At 55.3% G+C, this 12,902-nt stretch overlaps 2 protein-coding genes across 2 annotated transcripts; both read right to left on the bottom strand.

Annotated features, from left to right (window-relative positions):
* Positions 1-1,953: 1,953 nt before the first annotated feature.
* LOC124563528 (prestalk protein-like) lies at positions 1,954-2,538 on the bottom strand. The gene has a single exon (XM_047130972.1). The coding sequence runs from the start codon at positions 2,536-2,538 to the stop codon at positions 1,954-1,956; it is 585 nt and encodes a 194-aa protein (XP_046986928.1).
* A 7,328-nt stretch (positions 2,539-9,866) lies between these two features.
* LOC124563527 (calponin homology domain-containing protein DDB_G0272472-like) lies at positions 9,867-11,873 on the bottom strand. Its single transcript, XM_047130971.1, has one exon. It carries the CDS (start codon positions 11,871-11,873, stop codon positions 9,867-9,869), a length of 2,007 nt encoding a protein of 668 aa, XP_046986927.1.
* Between the last annotated feature and the right edge of the window lie 1,029 nt (positions 11,874-12,902).

The raw sequence follows: 12,902 nt of genomic DNA, 5'->3' as shown, positions 1-12,902 counted from the left end.
GATGTCCTTGCAAGCTGTGCCGTCCTCGCAAGCTGTGCCATCCTCGCAAGCTGTGCTGTCCTCGCAAGCTGTCCTGTCCTCGCAAGCTATGCTGTCCTCGCAAGCTGTGCTGTCCTCGCAAGCTGTGCTGTCCTCGCAGGACGTGCTGTCCTCGCAACCTGTGCTGTCCACGCAAGCTGTGCTGTCCCCGCAACCTGTGTTGTCCTCGCAAGCTGTGCTGTCCTCGCAAGCTGTGCTGTGCTCGCAAGCTGTGCCGTCTTTGTAAGCTGTGCCGTCCTCGCAAGCTGTGCCGTCCTCGCAAGCTGTGCTGTCCTCGCAAGCTGTGCTGTCCTCGCAAGCTGTGCTGTCCTCGCAAGCTGTGCTGTCCTCGTTAGCTGTGCTGTCCTCGCAAGCTGTGCTGTCCTCGCAAGCTGCGCTGTCCTCGCAAGCTGTACTGTCCTCGCAAGCTGTGCTGTCATCGCAAGCCTTGCTGTCCTCGCAAGCCGTGCTTTCCTCGCCAGCCGTGCTGTCTTCGCAAGCTTTGCTGTCTTCGCATGTTGTGCTTTCCTCTCAAGTAGTGCTGTCCTCTCAAGTTGGGCTGTCCTCTCAAGTTGAGCTGCCCTCTCAAGTTGGGCTGCCCACTCAAGTTGAGCTGTCCTCTCACGTTGTGCTGTCCTCTCAGGTTGTGCTGTCCTCTCAAGTTGAGCTGTCCTCTCAAGTTGAGCTGTCCTCTCAAGTTGAGCTGTCCTCTCAAGTTGAGCTGTCCTCTCAAGTTGAGCTGTCCTCTAGAGTTGAGCTGACCTCTCAAGTTGAGCTGTCCTCTCTAGTTGAGCTGTCCTCTCAAGTTGAGCTGTCCTCTCAAGTTGAGCTGTCCTATCATGTTGAGCTGTCCTCTCTAGTTGAGCTGTCATCTCTAGTTGAGCTGTCCTCTCAAGTTGAGCTGTCCTCTCAAGTTGAGCTGTCCTCTCAAGTTGAGCTGTCCTCTCAAGTTGAGCTGCCCTCTTATGTTGAGCTGTCCTCCAAAGTTGAGCTGTCCTCTCATGTTGAGCTGTCCTCTCAAGTTGAGCTGTCCTCGCAAGCCGTGCTGTCCTCGCAAGTTGTGCTGTCATCGCAACCTGTGCTGTCCTCGAAAGCTGTGCTGTCCTCCCAATTTGTGCTGTCCTCGCAAGCTGTGCTCTCCTCGCAAGCTGTGCTGTCCTCGCGATCCGTGCTGTCCTTGCGACTTTTGCTGTCCTCGCAAGCTTTGCTGTCCTCGCGAGCTTTGCTGTCCTCGCGACCTTTGCTGTCCTCGCAAGTTGTGCAGTCCTCGCAAGTTGTGCTGCCCTCTCAAGTTCAGCTGTCCTCACAAGTTGAGCTGCCCTCTCAAGTTGAGCTGCCCTCTCAAGTTGAGCTGCCCTCTCAAGTTGAGCTGCCCTCTTATGTTGAGCTGTCCTCCAAAGTTGAGCTGTCCTCTCAAGTTGAGCTGTCCTCTCAAGTAATGCTGTCCTCGCAAGCTGTGCTGTCCTCGCAAGCTGTGCTGTCCTCGCAAGCTGTGCTGTCCTCGCAAGCTGTGCTGTGCTCGCAAGCCGTGCTGTCCTTGCAAGCCGTGCTGTCCTCGGAAGCCGTGCTGTCCACGCAAGCCTTGCTGTCCTCGCAAGCCGTGCTGTCCTCACAAGCTTTGCTGTCCTCACAAGCTTTGCTGTCCTCACAAGCTTTCCTGTCCTCGTAAGTTGTGCTGTCCTCTCAAGTTCAGCTGTCCTCTCAGGTTGAGGTGTCCTCTCAGGTTGAGATATCCTCTCAAGTTGAGCTGTACACTCAATTTGAGCTGCCCTCTCAAGTTGAGCTGCCCTCTCAAGTTGAGCTGCCCTCTCAAGTTGAGCTGCCCTCTGAAGCTGAGCAGCCCTCTCAAGTTGAGCAGTCCTCTCAAGTTTTTCTGTCCTCTGAGGTTGAGCTGTCCTCTCAAGTTGAGCTGTCCTGTCAAGTTGAGCTGTCCTCTCAAGTTGAGCTGTTCTCGCAAGCTGTGATGTCCTTGCAAGCTGTGCCGTCCTCGCAAGCTGTGCCGTCCTCGCAAGCTGAGCCATCCTCACAAGCTGTGCTGTCCTCGCAAGCTGTCCTGTCCTCGCAAGCTATGCTGTCCTCGCAAGCTGTGCTGTCTTCGCAAGCTGTGCTGTCCTCGCAAGCCGTGCTGTCCTCGCAAGCTGTGCTGTCCTCGCAACCTGTGCTGTCCACGCAAGCTGTGCTGTCCCCGCAACCTGTGTTGTCCTCGCGAGCTGTGCTGTCCTCGCAAGCTGTGCTGTCCTCGCAAGCTGTGCCGTCTTTGTAAGCTGTGCCATCCTCGCAAGCTGTGCCGTCCTCGCAAGCTGTGCTGTCCTCGCAAGCTGTGCTGTCCTCGCAAGCTGTGCTGTCCTCGCAAGCTGCGCTGTCCTCGCAAGCTGTACTGTCCTCGCAAGCTGTGCTGTCATCGCAAGCCGTGCTGTCCTCGCATACCGTGCTGTCCTCGCGAGCCGTGCTGTCCTCGCAAGCCGTGCTGTCCTCGCAAGCCGTGCTGTCCTCGCAAGCCGTGCTGTCCTCGCAAGCCATGCTGTCCTCGCGAGCCGTGCTGTCCTTGCGAGCTTTGCTGTCCTCGCGAGCTTTGCTGTCCTCGCGAGCTTTGCTGTCCTCGTGACCTTTGCTGTTCTCGCAAGTTGTGCAGTCCTTGCAAGTTGTGCTGCCCTCTCAAGTTCAGCTGTCCTCACAAGTTGAGCTGCCCTCTCAAGTTGAGCTGCCCTCTCAAGTTGAGCTGCCCTCTCTAGTAGAGCTGTCCTCTCAACTTGAGCTGTCCTTTGAAGTTGAGCTGTCCTCTAAAGTTGAGCTGTCCTCTCAAGTTGAGCTGACCTCTCAAGTTGAGCTGTCCTCTCAAGTTGAGCTGTCCTCTCAAGTTGAGCTGTCCTCTCAAGTTGAGCTCTCCTTCAAGTTGAGCTGTCCTCTCTAGATGAGCTGTCCTCTCTAGATGAGCTGTCCTCTCAAGTTGAGCTGTCCTCTCAAGTTGAGCTGTCCTCTCAAGTTGAGCTGTCCTCTCAAGTTGAGCTGTCCTCTCAAGTTGAGCAGTCCTCTCAAGTTGAGCTGTCCTCTCAAGTTGAGCTGTCCTCTCAAGTTGAGCTGTCCTCTCAAGTTGAGCTGTCCTCTCAAGTTGAGCTGTCCTCTCAAGTTGAGCTCTCCTCGCAAGCTGTGCTGTCCTCGCAAGCTGTACTCTCCTCGCAAGCTGTGCTGTCCTCACAACCTGTGCTGTCCTCGCAAGCCGTGCTGTCCTCGCAAGCCGTGCTGTCCTCGCAAGACGTGCTGTCCTCGCAAGCCATGCTGTCCTCGCAAGCCGTGCTGTCGTCGGAAGCCGTGCTGTCCTCGCAAGCCGTACTGTCATCGCTAGCTTTGCTGTCCTCGCAAGTTGTGCTGTCCTCGGAAGTTGTGCTGTCCTTTAAAGTTGAGCTGTCCTCTTCAGTTGGACTGTCCTCTCAAGTTGAGCTGTCCTCTCAAGTTGAGCTGTCCTCTCAAGTTGAGTTGTTCTCTCATATTGAGCTGTCCTCGCAAGCCGTGCTGTCCTCGCAAGCTGTGCTGTCCTTGCAAGCTTTGCTGTCCTCGAAAGTTGTGCTTTCCTCTCAAGTAGTGGTGTCCTCACAAGTTGAGCAGTCCTGTTAAGCTAAGCTGCCCTCTCAAGTTGAATTGCCCCCTCAAGTTGAGCTGTCCTCTCAAGTTGAGCTGTCCTCTCAAGTTGAGCTGTCCTCACAAGTTGTGCTGTCCTCTCAAGTTGTGCTGTCCCCTCAAGTTGAGCTGTCCTCTCAAGTGTAGCTGTCCTCTCAAGTTGAGCTGTCCTCTCAAGTTGAGCTGTCCACTCAAGTTGAGCTGTCCTCTCAAGTTGAGCTGTCCTCTCAAGTTGAGCTGTCCTCTCAAGTTGAGCTGTCCTCTAAAGTTGAGCTGTCCTCTCAAGTTGAGCTGTCCTCTCAAGTTGAGCTGTCCTTTCAAGTAGAGCTGTCCTCGTAAGCTGTGCTGTCCTCGCAAGCCTTGCTGGCCTCGCAAGCTGTGCTGTCCTTGCAAGCTGTGCTGTCCTCGCAAGCTGTGCTGTCCTCGCAAGCCGTGCTGTCCTCGCAAGCCGTGCTGTCCTCGCAAGCCGTGCTGTCCTTGCAAGCTTTGCTGTCCTCGCAAGCTGTGCTGTCCTCGCAAGCTGTGCTGTCCGCGCAAGCTGTGCTGTCCTCGCAAGCTGTGCTGTCGTCTCAAGTTGAGCTGCACTCTCAAGTTGAGCTGCCCTCTTAAGTTGAGCTGTCCTCTCAAGTTGAGCTGTCAAGTTGAGCTGTCCTCTCAAGTTGAGCTGTCCTCGCAAGTTGAGCTGTCCTCTCAAGTTGAGCTGTCCTCTCAAGTTGAGCTGTCCTCGCAAGCCGTGCTGTCCTTGCAAGCCGTGCTGTCCTCGCCAGGTGTGCTGTCCTCACAAGCCGTGCTGTCCTTGCAAGCCGTGCTGTCCTCAGAAGCCGTGCTGTCCACGCAAGCCTTGCTGTCCTCGCAAGCCGTGCTGTCCTCACAAGCTTTGCTGTCCTCACAAGCTTTGCTGTCCTCGCAAGCTTTCCTGTCCTTGTAAGTTGTGCTGTCCTCTCAAGTTGAGCTGTCCTCTCAGGTTGAGGTGTCCTCTCAGGTTGAGATTTCCTCTCAAGTTGAGCTGTACACTGAAGTTGAGCTGCCCTCTCAAGTTGAGCTGCCCTCTCAAGTTGAGCTGCCCTCTCAAGTTGAGCTGCCCTCTCAAGTTGAGCTGCCCTCTGAAGCTGAGCAGCCCTCTCAAGTTGAGCAGTCCTCTCAAGTTTTGCTGTCCTCTGAAGTTGAGCTGTCCTCTCAAGTTGAGCTGTCCTCTCAAGTTCAGCTGTCCTCTCAAGTTGAGCTGTCCTCACAAGCTGTGATGTCCTTGCAAGCTGTGCCGTCCTCGCAAGCTGTGCCATCCTCGCAAGCTGTGCTGTCCTCGCAAGCTGTCCTGTCCTCGCAAGCTATGCTGTCCTCGCAACCTGTGCTGTCCTCGCAAGCTGTGCTGTCCTCGCAAGCTGTGCTGTCCTCGCAACCTGTGCTGTCCACGCAAGCTGTGCTGTCCCCGCAACCTGTGTTGTCCTCGCAAGCTGTGCTGTCCTCGCAAGCTGTGCTGTGCTGGCAAGCTGTGCCGTCTTTGTAAGCTGTGCCGTCCTCGCAAGCTGTGCCGTCCTCGCAAGCTGTGCTGTCCTCGCAAGCTGTGCTGTCCTCGCAAGCTGTGCTGTCCTCGCAAGCTCTGCTGTCCTCGTTAGCTGTGCTGTCCTCGCAAGCTGTGCTGTCCTCGCAAGCTGCGCTGTCCTCGCAAGCTGTACTGTCCTCGCAAGCTGTGCTGTCATCGCAAGCCTTGCTGTCCTCGCAAGCCGTGCTTTCCTCGCCAGCCGTGCTGTCTTCGCAAGCTTTGCTGTCTTCGCATGTTGTGCTTTCCTCTCAAGTAGTGCTGTCCTCTCAAGTTGGGCTGTCCTCTCAAGTTGAGCTGTCCTCTCAAGTTGAGCTGCCCACTCAAGTTGAGCTGTCCTCTCACGTTGTGCTGTCCTCTCAGGTTGTGCTGTCCTCTCAAGTTGAGCTGTCCTCTCAAGTTGAGCTGTCCTCTCAAGTTGAGCTGTCCTCTCAAGTTGAGCTGTCCTCTCAAGTTGAGCTGTCCTCTCAAGTTGAGCTGACCTCTCAAGTTGAGCTGTCCTCTCTAGTTGAGCTGTCCTCCCAAGTTGAGCTGTCCTCTCAAGTTGAGCTGTCCTATCATGTTGAGCTGTCCTCTCTAGTTGAGCTGTCATCTCTAGTTGAGCTGTCCTCTCAAGTTGAGCTGTCCTCTCAAGTTGAGCTGTCCTCTCAAGTTGAGCTGTCCTCTCAAGTTGAGCTGCCCTCTTATGTTGAGCTGTCCTCCAAAGTTGAGCTGTCCTCTCAAGTTGAGCTGTCCTCTCAAGTTGAGCTGTCCTCGCAAGCCGTGCTGTCCTCGCAAGTTGTGCTGTCATCGCAAGCTGTGCTGTCCTCGAAAGCTGTGCTGTCCCCACAATTTGTGCTGTCCTCGCAAGCTGTGCTCTCCTCGCAAGCTGTGCTGTCCTCGCGAGCCGTGCTGTCCTTGCGACTTTTGCTGTCCTCGCAAGCTTTGCTGTCCTCGCGAGCTTTGCTGTCCTCGCGACCTTTGCTGTTCTCGCAAGTTGTGCAGTCCTCGCAAGTTGTGCTGCCCCCTCAAGTTCAGCTGTCCTCACAAGTTGAGCTGCCCTCTCAAGTTGAGCTGCCCTCTCAAGTTGAGCTGCCCTCTCAAGTTGAGCTGCCCTCTTATGTTGAGCTGTCCTCCAAAGTTGAGCTGTCCTCTCAAGTTGAGCTGTCCTCTCAAGTAATGCTGTCCTCGCAAGCTGTGCTGTCCTCGCAAGCTGTGCTGTCCTCGCAGGCTGTGCTGTCCTCGCAAGCTGTGCTGTCCTCGCAAGCCGTGCTGTCCTTGCAAGCCGTGCTGTCCTCGGAAGCCGTGCTGTCCACGCAAGCCTTGCTGTCCTCGCAAGCCGTGCTGTCCTCACAAGCTTTGCTGTCCTCACAAGCTTTGCTGTCCTCGCAAGCTTTCCTGTCCTCGTAAGTTGTGCTGTCCTCTCAAGTTCAGCTGTCCTCTCAGGTTGAGGTGTCCTCTCAGGTTGAGATTTCCTCTCAAGTTGAGCTGTACACTCAATTTGAGCTGCCCTCTCAAGTTGAGCTGCCCTCTCAAGTTGAGCTGCCCTCTCAAGTTGAGCTGCCCTCTGAAGCTGAGCAGCCCTCTCAAGTTGAGCAGTCCTCTCAAGTTTTGCTGTCCTCTGAAGTTGAGCTGTCCTCTCAAGTTGAGCTGTCCTGTCAAGTTGAGCTGTCCTCTCAAGTTGAGCTGTCCTCACAAGCTGTGATGTCCTTGCAAGCTGTGCCGTCCTCGCAAGCTGTGCCGTCCTTGCAAGCTGAGCCATCCTCACAAGCTGTGCTGTCCTCGCAAGCTGTCCTGTCCTCGCAAGCTATGCTGTCCTCGCAAGCTGTGCTGTCTTCGCAAGCTGTGCTGTCCTCGCAAGCCGTGCTGTCCTCGCAAGCTGTGCTGTCCTCGCAACCTGTGCTGTCCACGCAAGCTGTGCTGTCCCCGCAACCTGTGTTGTCCTCGCAAGCTGTGCCGTCTTTGTAAGCTGTGCCGTCCTCGCAAGCTGTGCCGTCCTCGCAAGCTGTGCTGTCCTCGCAAGCTGTGCTGTCCTCGCAAGCTGTGCTGTCCTCGCAAGCTGCGCTGTCCTCGCAAGCTGTACTGTCCTCGCAAGCTGTGCTGTCATCGCAAGCCGTGCTGTCCTCGCATACCGCGCTGTCCTCGCGAGCCGTGCTGTCCTCGCAAGCCGTGCTGTCCTCGCAAGCCATGCTGTCCTCGCAAGCCATGCTGTCCTCGCGAGCCGTGCTGTCCTTGCGAGCTTTGCTGTCCTCGTGAGCTTTGCTGTCCTCGCGAGCTTTGCTGTCCTTGCGACCTTTGCTGTTCTCGCAAGTTGTGCAGTCCTCGCAAGTTGTGCTGCCCTCTCAAGTTCAGCTGTCCTCACAAGTTGAGCTGCCCTCTCAAGTTGAGCTGCCCTCTTATGTTGAGCTGTCCTTCAAAGTTGAGCTGTCCTCTCAAGTTGAGCTGTCCTCTCAAGTAATGCTGTCCTCGCAAGCTGTGCTGTCCTCGCAAGCTGTGCTGTTCTCGCAAGCCGTGCTGTCCTCTCAAGTTGAGCTGCCCTCTCTAGTAGAGCTGTCCTCTCAACTTGAGCTGTCCTTTGAAGTTGAGCTGTCCTCTAAAGTTGAGCTGTCCTCTCAAGTTGAGCTGACCTCTCAAATTGAGATGTCCTCTCAAGTTGAGCTCTCCTTCAAGTTGAGCTGTCCTCTGAGGTTGAGCTGTCCTCTCTAGATGAGCTGTCCTCTCTAGATGAGCTGTCCTCTCAAGTTGAGCTGTCCTCTCAAGTTGAGCTGTCCTCTCAAGTTGAGCTGTTTTCTCAAGTTGAGCTGCCCTCTCAAGTTGAGCTGTCCTCTCAAGTTGAGCTGTCCTCTCAAGTTGAGCTGTCCTCTCAAGTTGAGCTGTCCTCTCAAGTTGAGCTGTCCTCTCAAGTTGAGCTGTCCTCTCAAGTTGAGCTGTCCTCCCAAGCCGTGCTGTCCTCGCAAGCTGTGCTCTCCTCGCAAGCTGTGCTGTCCTCGCAACCTGTGCTGTCCTCGCAAGCCGTGCTGTCCTCGCAAGCCGTGCTGTCCTCGCAAGACGTGCTGTCCTCGCAAGCCGTGCTGTCCTTGCAAGCCGTGCTGTCGTCGGAAGCCGTGCTGTCCTCGCAAGCCGTACTGTCATCGCTAGCTTTGCTGTCCTCGCAAGTTGTGCTGTCCTCGGAAGTTGTGCTGTCCTTTAAAGTTGAGCTGTCCTCTTCAGTTGGACTGTCCTGTCAAGTTGAGCTGTCCTCTCAAGTTGAGCTGTCCTCTCAAGTTGAGTTGTTCTCTCATATTGAGCTGTCCTCGCAAGCCGTGCTGTCCTCGCAAGCTGTGCTGTCCTTGCAAGCTTTGCTGTCCTCGAAAGTTGTGCTTTCCTCTCAAGTAGTGGTGTCCTCACAAGTTGAGCAGTCCTGTTAAGCTAAGCTGCCCTCTCAAGTTGAGCTGTCCTCTCAAGTTGAGCTGTCCTCTCAAGTTGAGCTGTCCTCTCAAGTTGTGCTGTCCTCTCAAGTTGTGCTGTCCCCTCAAGTTGAGCTGTCCTCTCAAGTGTAGCTGTCCTCTCAAGTTGAGCTGTCCTCTCAAGTTGAGCTGTCCACTCAAGTTGAGCTGTCCTCTCAAGTTGAGCTGTCCTCTCAAGTTGAGCTGTCCTCTCAAGATGAGCTGTCCTCTAAAGTTGAGCTGTCCTCTCAAGTTGAGCTGTCCTCTCAAGTTGAGCTGTCCTTTCAAGTAGAGCTGTCCTCGTAAGCTGTACTGTCCTCGCAAGCCTTGCTGGCCTCGCAAGCTGTGCTGTCCTTGCAAGCTGTGCTGTCCTCGCAAGCTGTGCTGTCCTCACAAGCCGTGCTGTCCTCGCAAGCCGTGCTGTCCTCGCAAGCCGTGCTGTCCTCGCAAGCTTTGCTGTCCTCGCAAGCTGTGCTGTCCTCGCAAGCTGTGCTGTCCGCGCAAGCTGTGCTGTCCTCGCAAGCTGTGCTGTCGTCTCAAGTTGAGCTGCCCTCTCAAGTTGAGCTGCCCTCTTAAGTTGAGCTGTCCTCTCAAGTTGAGCTGTCAAGTTGAGCTGCCCTCTCAAGTTGAGCTGTCCTCGCAAGTTGAGCTGTCCTCTCAAGTTGAGCTGTCCTCTCAAGTTGAGCTGTCCTCGCAAGCCGTGCTGTCCTTGCAAGCCGTGCTGTCCTCGCCAGGTGTGCTGTCCTCACAAGCCGTGCTGTCCTTGCAAGCCGTGCTGTCCTCGGAAGCCGTGCTGTCCACGCAAGCCTTGCTGTCCTCGCAAGCCGTGCTGTCCTCACAAGCTTTGCTGTCCTCACAAGCTTTGCTGTCCTCGCAAGCTTTCCTGTCCTTGTAAGTTGTGCTGTCCTCTCAAGTTGAGCTGTCCTCTCAGGTTGAGGTGTCCTCTCAGGTTGAGATTTCCTCTCAAGTTGAGCTGTACACTGAAGTTGAGCTGCCCTCTCAAGTTGAGCTGCCCTCTCAAGTTGAGCTGCCCTCTCAAGTTGAGCTGCCCTCTCAAGTTGAGCTGCCCTCTGAAGCTGAGCAGCCCTCTCAAGTTGAGCAGTCCTCTCAAGTTTTGCTGTCCTCTGAAGTTGAGCTGTCCTCTCAAGTTGAGCTGTCCTCTCAAGTTCAGCTGTCCTCTCAAGTTGAGCTGTCCTCACAAGCTGTGATGTCCTTGCAAGCTGTGCCGTCCTCGCAAGCTGTGCCATCCTCGCAAGCTGTGCTGTCCTCGCAAGCTGTCCTGTCCTCGCGAGCTATGCTGTCCTCGCAAGCTGTGCTGTCCTCGCAAGCTGTGCTGTCCTCGCAAGCTGTGCTGTCCTCGCAACCTGTGCTGTCCACGCAAGCTGTGCTGTCCCCGCAACCTGTGTTGTCCTCGCAAGCTGTGCTGTCCTCGCAAGCTGTGCTGTGCTCGCAAGCTGTGCCGTCTTTGTAAGCTGTGCCGTCCTCGCAAGCTGTGCCGTCCTCGCAAGCTGTGCTGTCCTCGCAAGCTGTGCTGTCCTCGCAAGCTGTGCTGTCCTCGCAAGCTGTGCTGTCCTCGTTAGCTGTGCTGTCCTCGCAAGCTGTGCTGTCCTCGCAAGCTGCGCTGTCCTCGCAAGCTGTACTGTCCTCGCAAGCTGTGCTGTCATCGCAAGCCTTGCTGTCCTCGCAAGCCGTGCTTTCCTCGCCAGCCGTGCTGCCTTCGCAAGCTTTGCTGTCTTCACATGTTGTGCTTTCCTCTCAAGTAGTGCTGTCCTCTCAAGTTGGGCTGTCCTCTCAAGTTGAGCTGTCCTCTCAAGTTGAGCTGCCCACTCAAGTTGAGCTGTCCTCTCACGTTGTGCTGTCCTCTCAGGTTGGGCTGTCCTCTCAATTTGAGCTGTCCTCTCAAGTTGAGCTGTCCTCTCAAGTTGAGCTGACCTCTCAAGTTGAGCTGTCCTCTCTAGTTGAGCTGTCCTCTCAAGTTGAGCTGTCCTCTCAAGTTGAGCTGTCCTATCATGTTGAGCTGTCCTCTCTAGTTGAGCTGTCATCTCTAGTTGAGCTGTCCTCTCAAGTTGAGCTGTCCTCTCAAGTTGAGCTGTCCTCTCAAGTTGAGCTGTCCTCTCAAGTTGAGCTGTCCTCTCAAGTTGAGCTGACCTCTCAAGTTGAGCTGTCCTCTCTAGTTGAGCTGTCCTCTCAAGTTGAGCTGTCCTCTCAAGTTGAGCTGTCCTATCATGTTGAGCTGTCCTCTCTAGTTGAGCTGTCATCTCTAGTTGAGCTGTCCTCTCAAGTTCAGCTGTCCTCTCAAGTTGAGCTGTCCTCTCAAGTTGAGCTGTCCTCTCAAGTTGAGCTGCCCTCTTATGTTGAGCTGTCCTCCAAAGTTGAGATGTCCTCTCAAGTTGAGCTGTCCTCTCAAGTTGAGCTGTCCTCGCAAGCTGTGCTGTCCTCGCGAGCCGTGCTGTCCTTGCGACTTTTGCTGTCCTCGCAAGCTTTGCTGTCCTCGCGAGCTTTGCTGTCCTCGCGACCTTTGCTGTTCTCGCAAGTTGTGCAGTCCTCGCAAGTTGTGCTGCCCTCTCAAGTTCAGCTGTCCTCACAAGTTGAGCTGCCCTCTCAAGTTGAGCTGCCCTCTCAAGTTGAGCTGCCCTCTCAAGTTGAGCTGCCCTCTTATGTTGAGCTGTCCTCCAAAGTTGAGCTGTCTTCTCAAGTTGAGCTGTCCTCTCAAGTAATGCTGTCCTCGCAAGCTGTGCTGTCCTCGCAAGCTGTTCTGTCCTCGCAAGCTGTGCTGTCCTCGCAAGCTGTGCTGTCCTCGCAAGCCGTGCTGTCCTTGCAAGCCGTGCTGTCCTCGGAAGCCGTGCTGTCCACGCAAGCCTTGCTGTCCTCGCAAGCCGTGCTGTCCTCACAAGCTTTGCTGTCCTCACAAGCTTTGCTGTCCTCGCAAGCTTTCCTGTCCTCGTAAGTTGTGCTGTCCTCTCAAGTTCAGCTGTCCTCTCAGGTTGAGGTGTCCTCTCAGGTTGAGATTTCCTCTCAAGTTGAGCTGTACACTCAATTTGAGCTGCCCTCTCAAGTTGAGCTGCCCTCTCAAGTTGAGCTGCCCTCTCAAGTTGAGCTGCCCTCTGAAGCTGAGCAGCCCTCTCAAGTTGAGCAGTCCTCTCAAGTTTTGCTGTCCTCTGAAGTTGAGCTGTCCTCTCAAGTTGAGCTGTCCTGTCAAGTTGAGCTGTCCTCTCAAGTTGAGCTGTCCTCGCAAGCTGTGATGTCCTTGCAAGCTGTGCCGTCCTCGCAAGCTGTGCCGTCCTCGCAAGCTGAGCCATCCTCACAAGCTGTGCTGTCCTCGCAAGCTGTCCTGTCCTCGCAAGCTATGCTGTCCTCGCAAGCTGTGCTGTCTTCGCAAGCTGTGCTGTCCTCGCAAGCTGTGCTGTCCTCGCAAGCTGTGCTGTCCTCGCAACCTGTGCTGTCCACGCAAGCTGTGCTGTCCCCGCAACCTGTGTTGTCCTCGCAAGCTGTGCTGTCCTCGCAAGCTGTGCTGTCCTCGCAAGCTGTGCCGTCTTTGTAAGCTGTGCCGTCCTCGCAAGCTGTGTATCCTCGCAAGCTGTGCTGTCCTCGCAAGCTGTGCTGTCCTCGCAAGCTGTGCTGTCCTCGCAAGCTGCGCTGTCCTCGCAAGCTGTACTGTCCTCGCAAGCTGTGCTGTCATCGCAAGCCGTGCTGTCCTCGCATACCGTGCTGTCCTCGCGAGCCGTGCTGTCCTCGCAAGCCGTGCTATCCTCGCAAGCCGTGCTGTCCTCGCAAGCCGTGCTGTCCTCGCAAGCCATGCTGTCCTCGCGAGCCGTGCTGTCCTTGCGAGCTTTGCTGTCCTCGCGAGCTTTGCTGTCCTCGCGAGCTTTGCTGTCCTCGCGACCTTTGCTGTTCTCGCAAGTTGTGCAGTCCTCGCAAGTTCTGCTGCCCTCTCAAGTTCAGCTGTCCTCACAAGTTGAGCTGCCCTCTCAAGTTGAGCTGCCCTCTTATGTTGAGCTGTCCTCCAAAGTTGAGCTGTCCTCTCAAGTTGAGCTGTCCTCTCAAGTAATGCTGTCCTCGCAAGCTGTGCTGTCCGTGCAAGCTGTGCTGTTCTCGCAAGCCGTGCTGTCCTCTCAAGTTGAGCTGCCCTCTCTAGTAGAGCTGTCCTCTCAACTTGAGCAATCCTTTGAAGTTGAGCTGTCCTCTAAAGTTGAGCTGTCCTCTCAAGTTGAGCTGACCTCTCAAATTGAGATGTCCTCTCAAGTTGAGCTCTCCTTCAAGTTGAGCTGTCCTCTGAGGTAGAGCTGTCCACTCTAGATGAGCTGTCCTCTCTAGATGAGCTGTCCTCT

Source organism: Schistocerca americana, unplaced genomic scaffold, assembly GCF_021461395.2.
Source record: "Schistocerca americana isolate TAMUIC-IGC-003095 unplaced genomic scaffold, iqSchAmer2.1 HiC_scaffold_1225, whole genome shotgun sequence".
Lineage (NCBI taxonomy): Eukaryota > Metazoa > Arthropoda > Insecta > Orthoptera > Acrididae > Schistocerca > Schistocerca americana.
Note: the sequence above shows the minus strand (reverse complement) of the source record. Positions and strands in the feature narration are given on the sequence as shown.

Bases quoted from the DNA above. Each gene is read 5' to 3' on its own strand.
- LOC124563528 (XM_047130972.1), bottom strand. From the start codon at position 2,538: ATGGCTTGCGAGGACAGCACGGCTTGCGAGGACAGCACGGCTTGCGAG.
- LOC124563527 (XM_047130971.1), bottom strand. From the start codon at position 11,873: ATGGCTCAGCTTGCGAGGACGGCACAGCTTGCGAGGACGGCACAGCTT.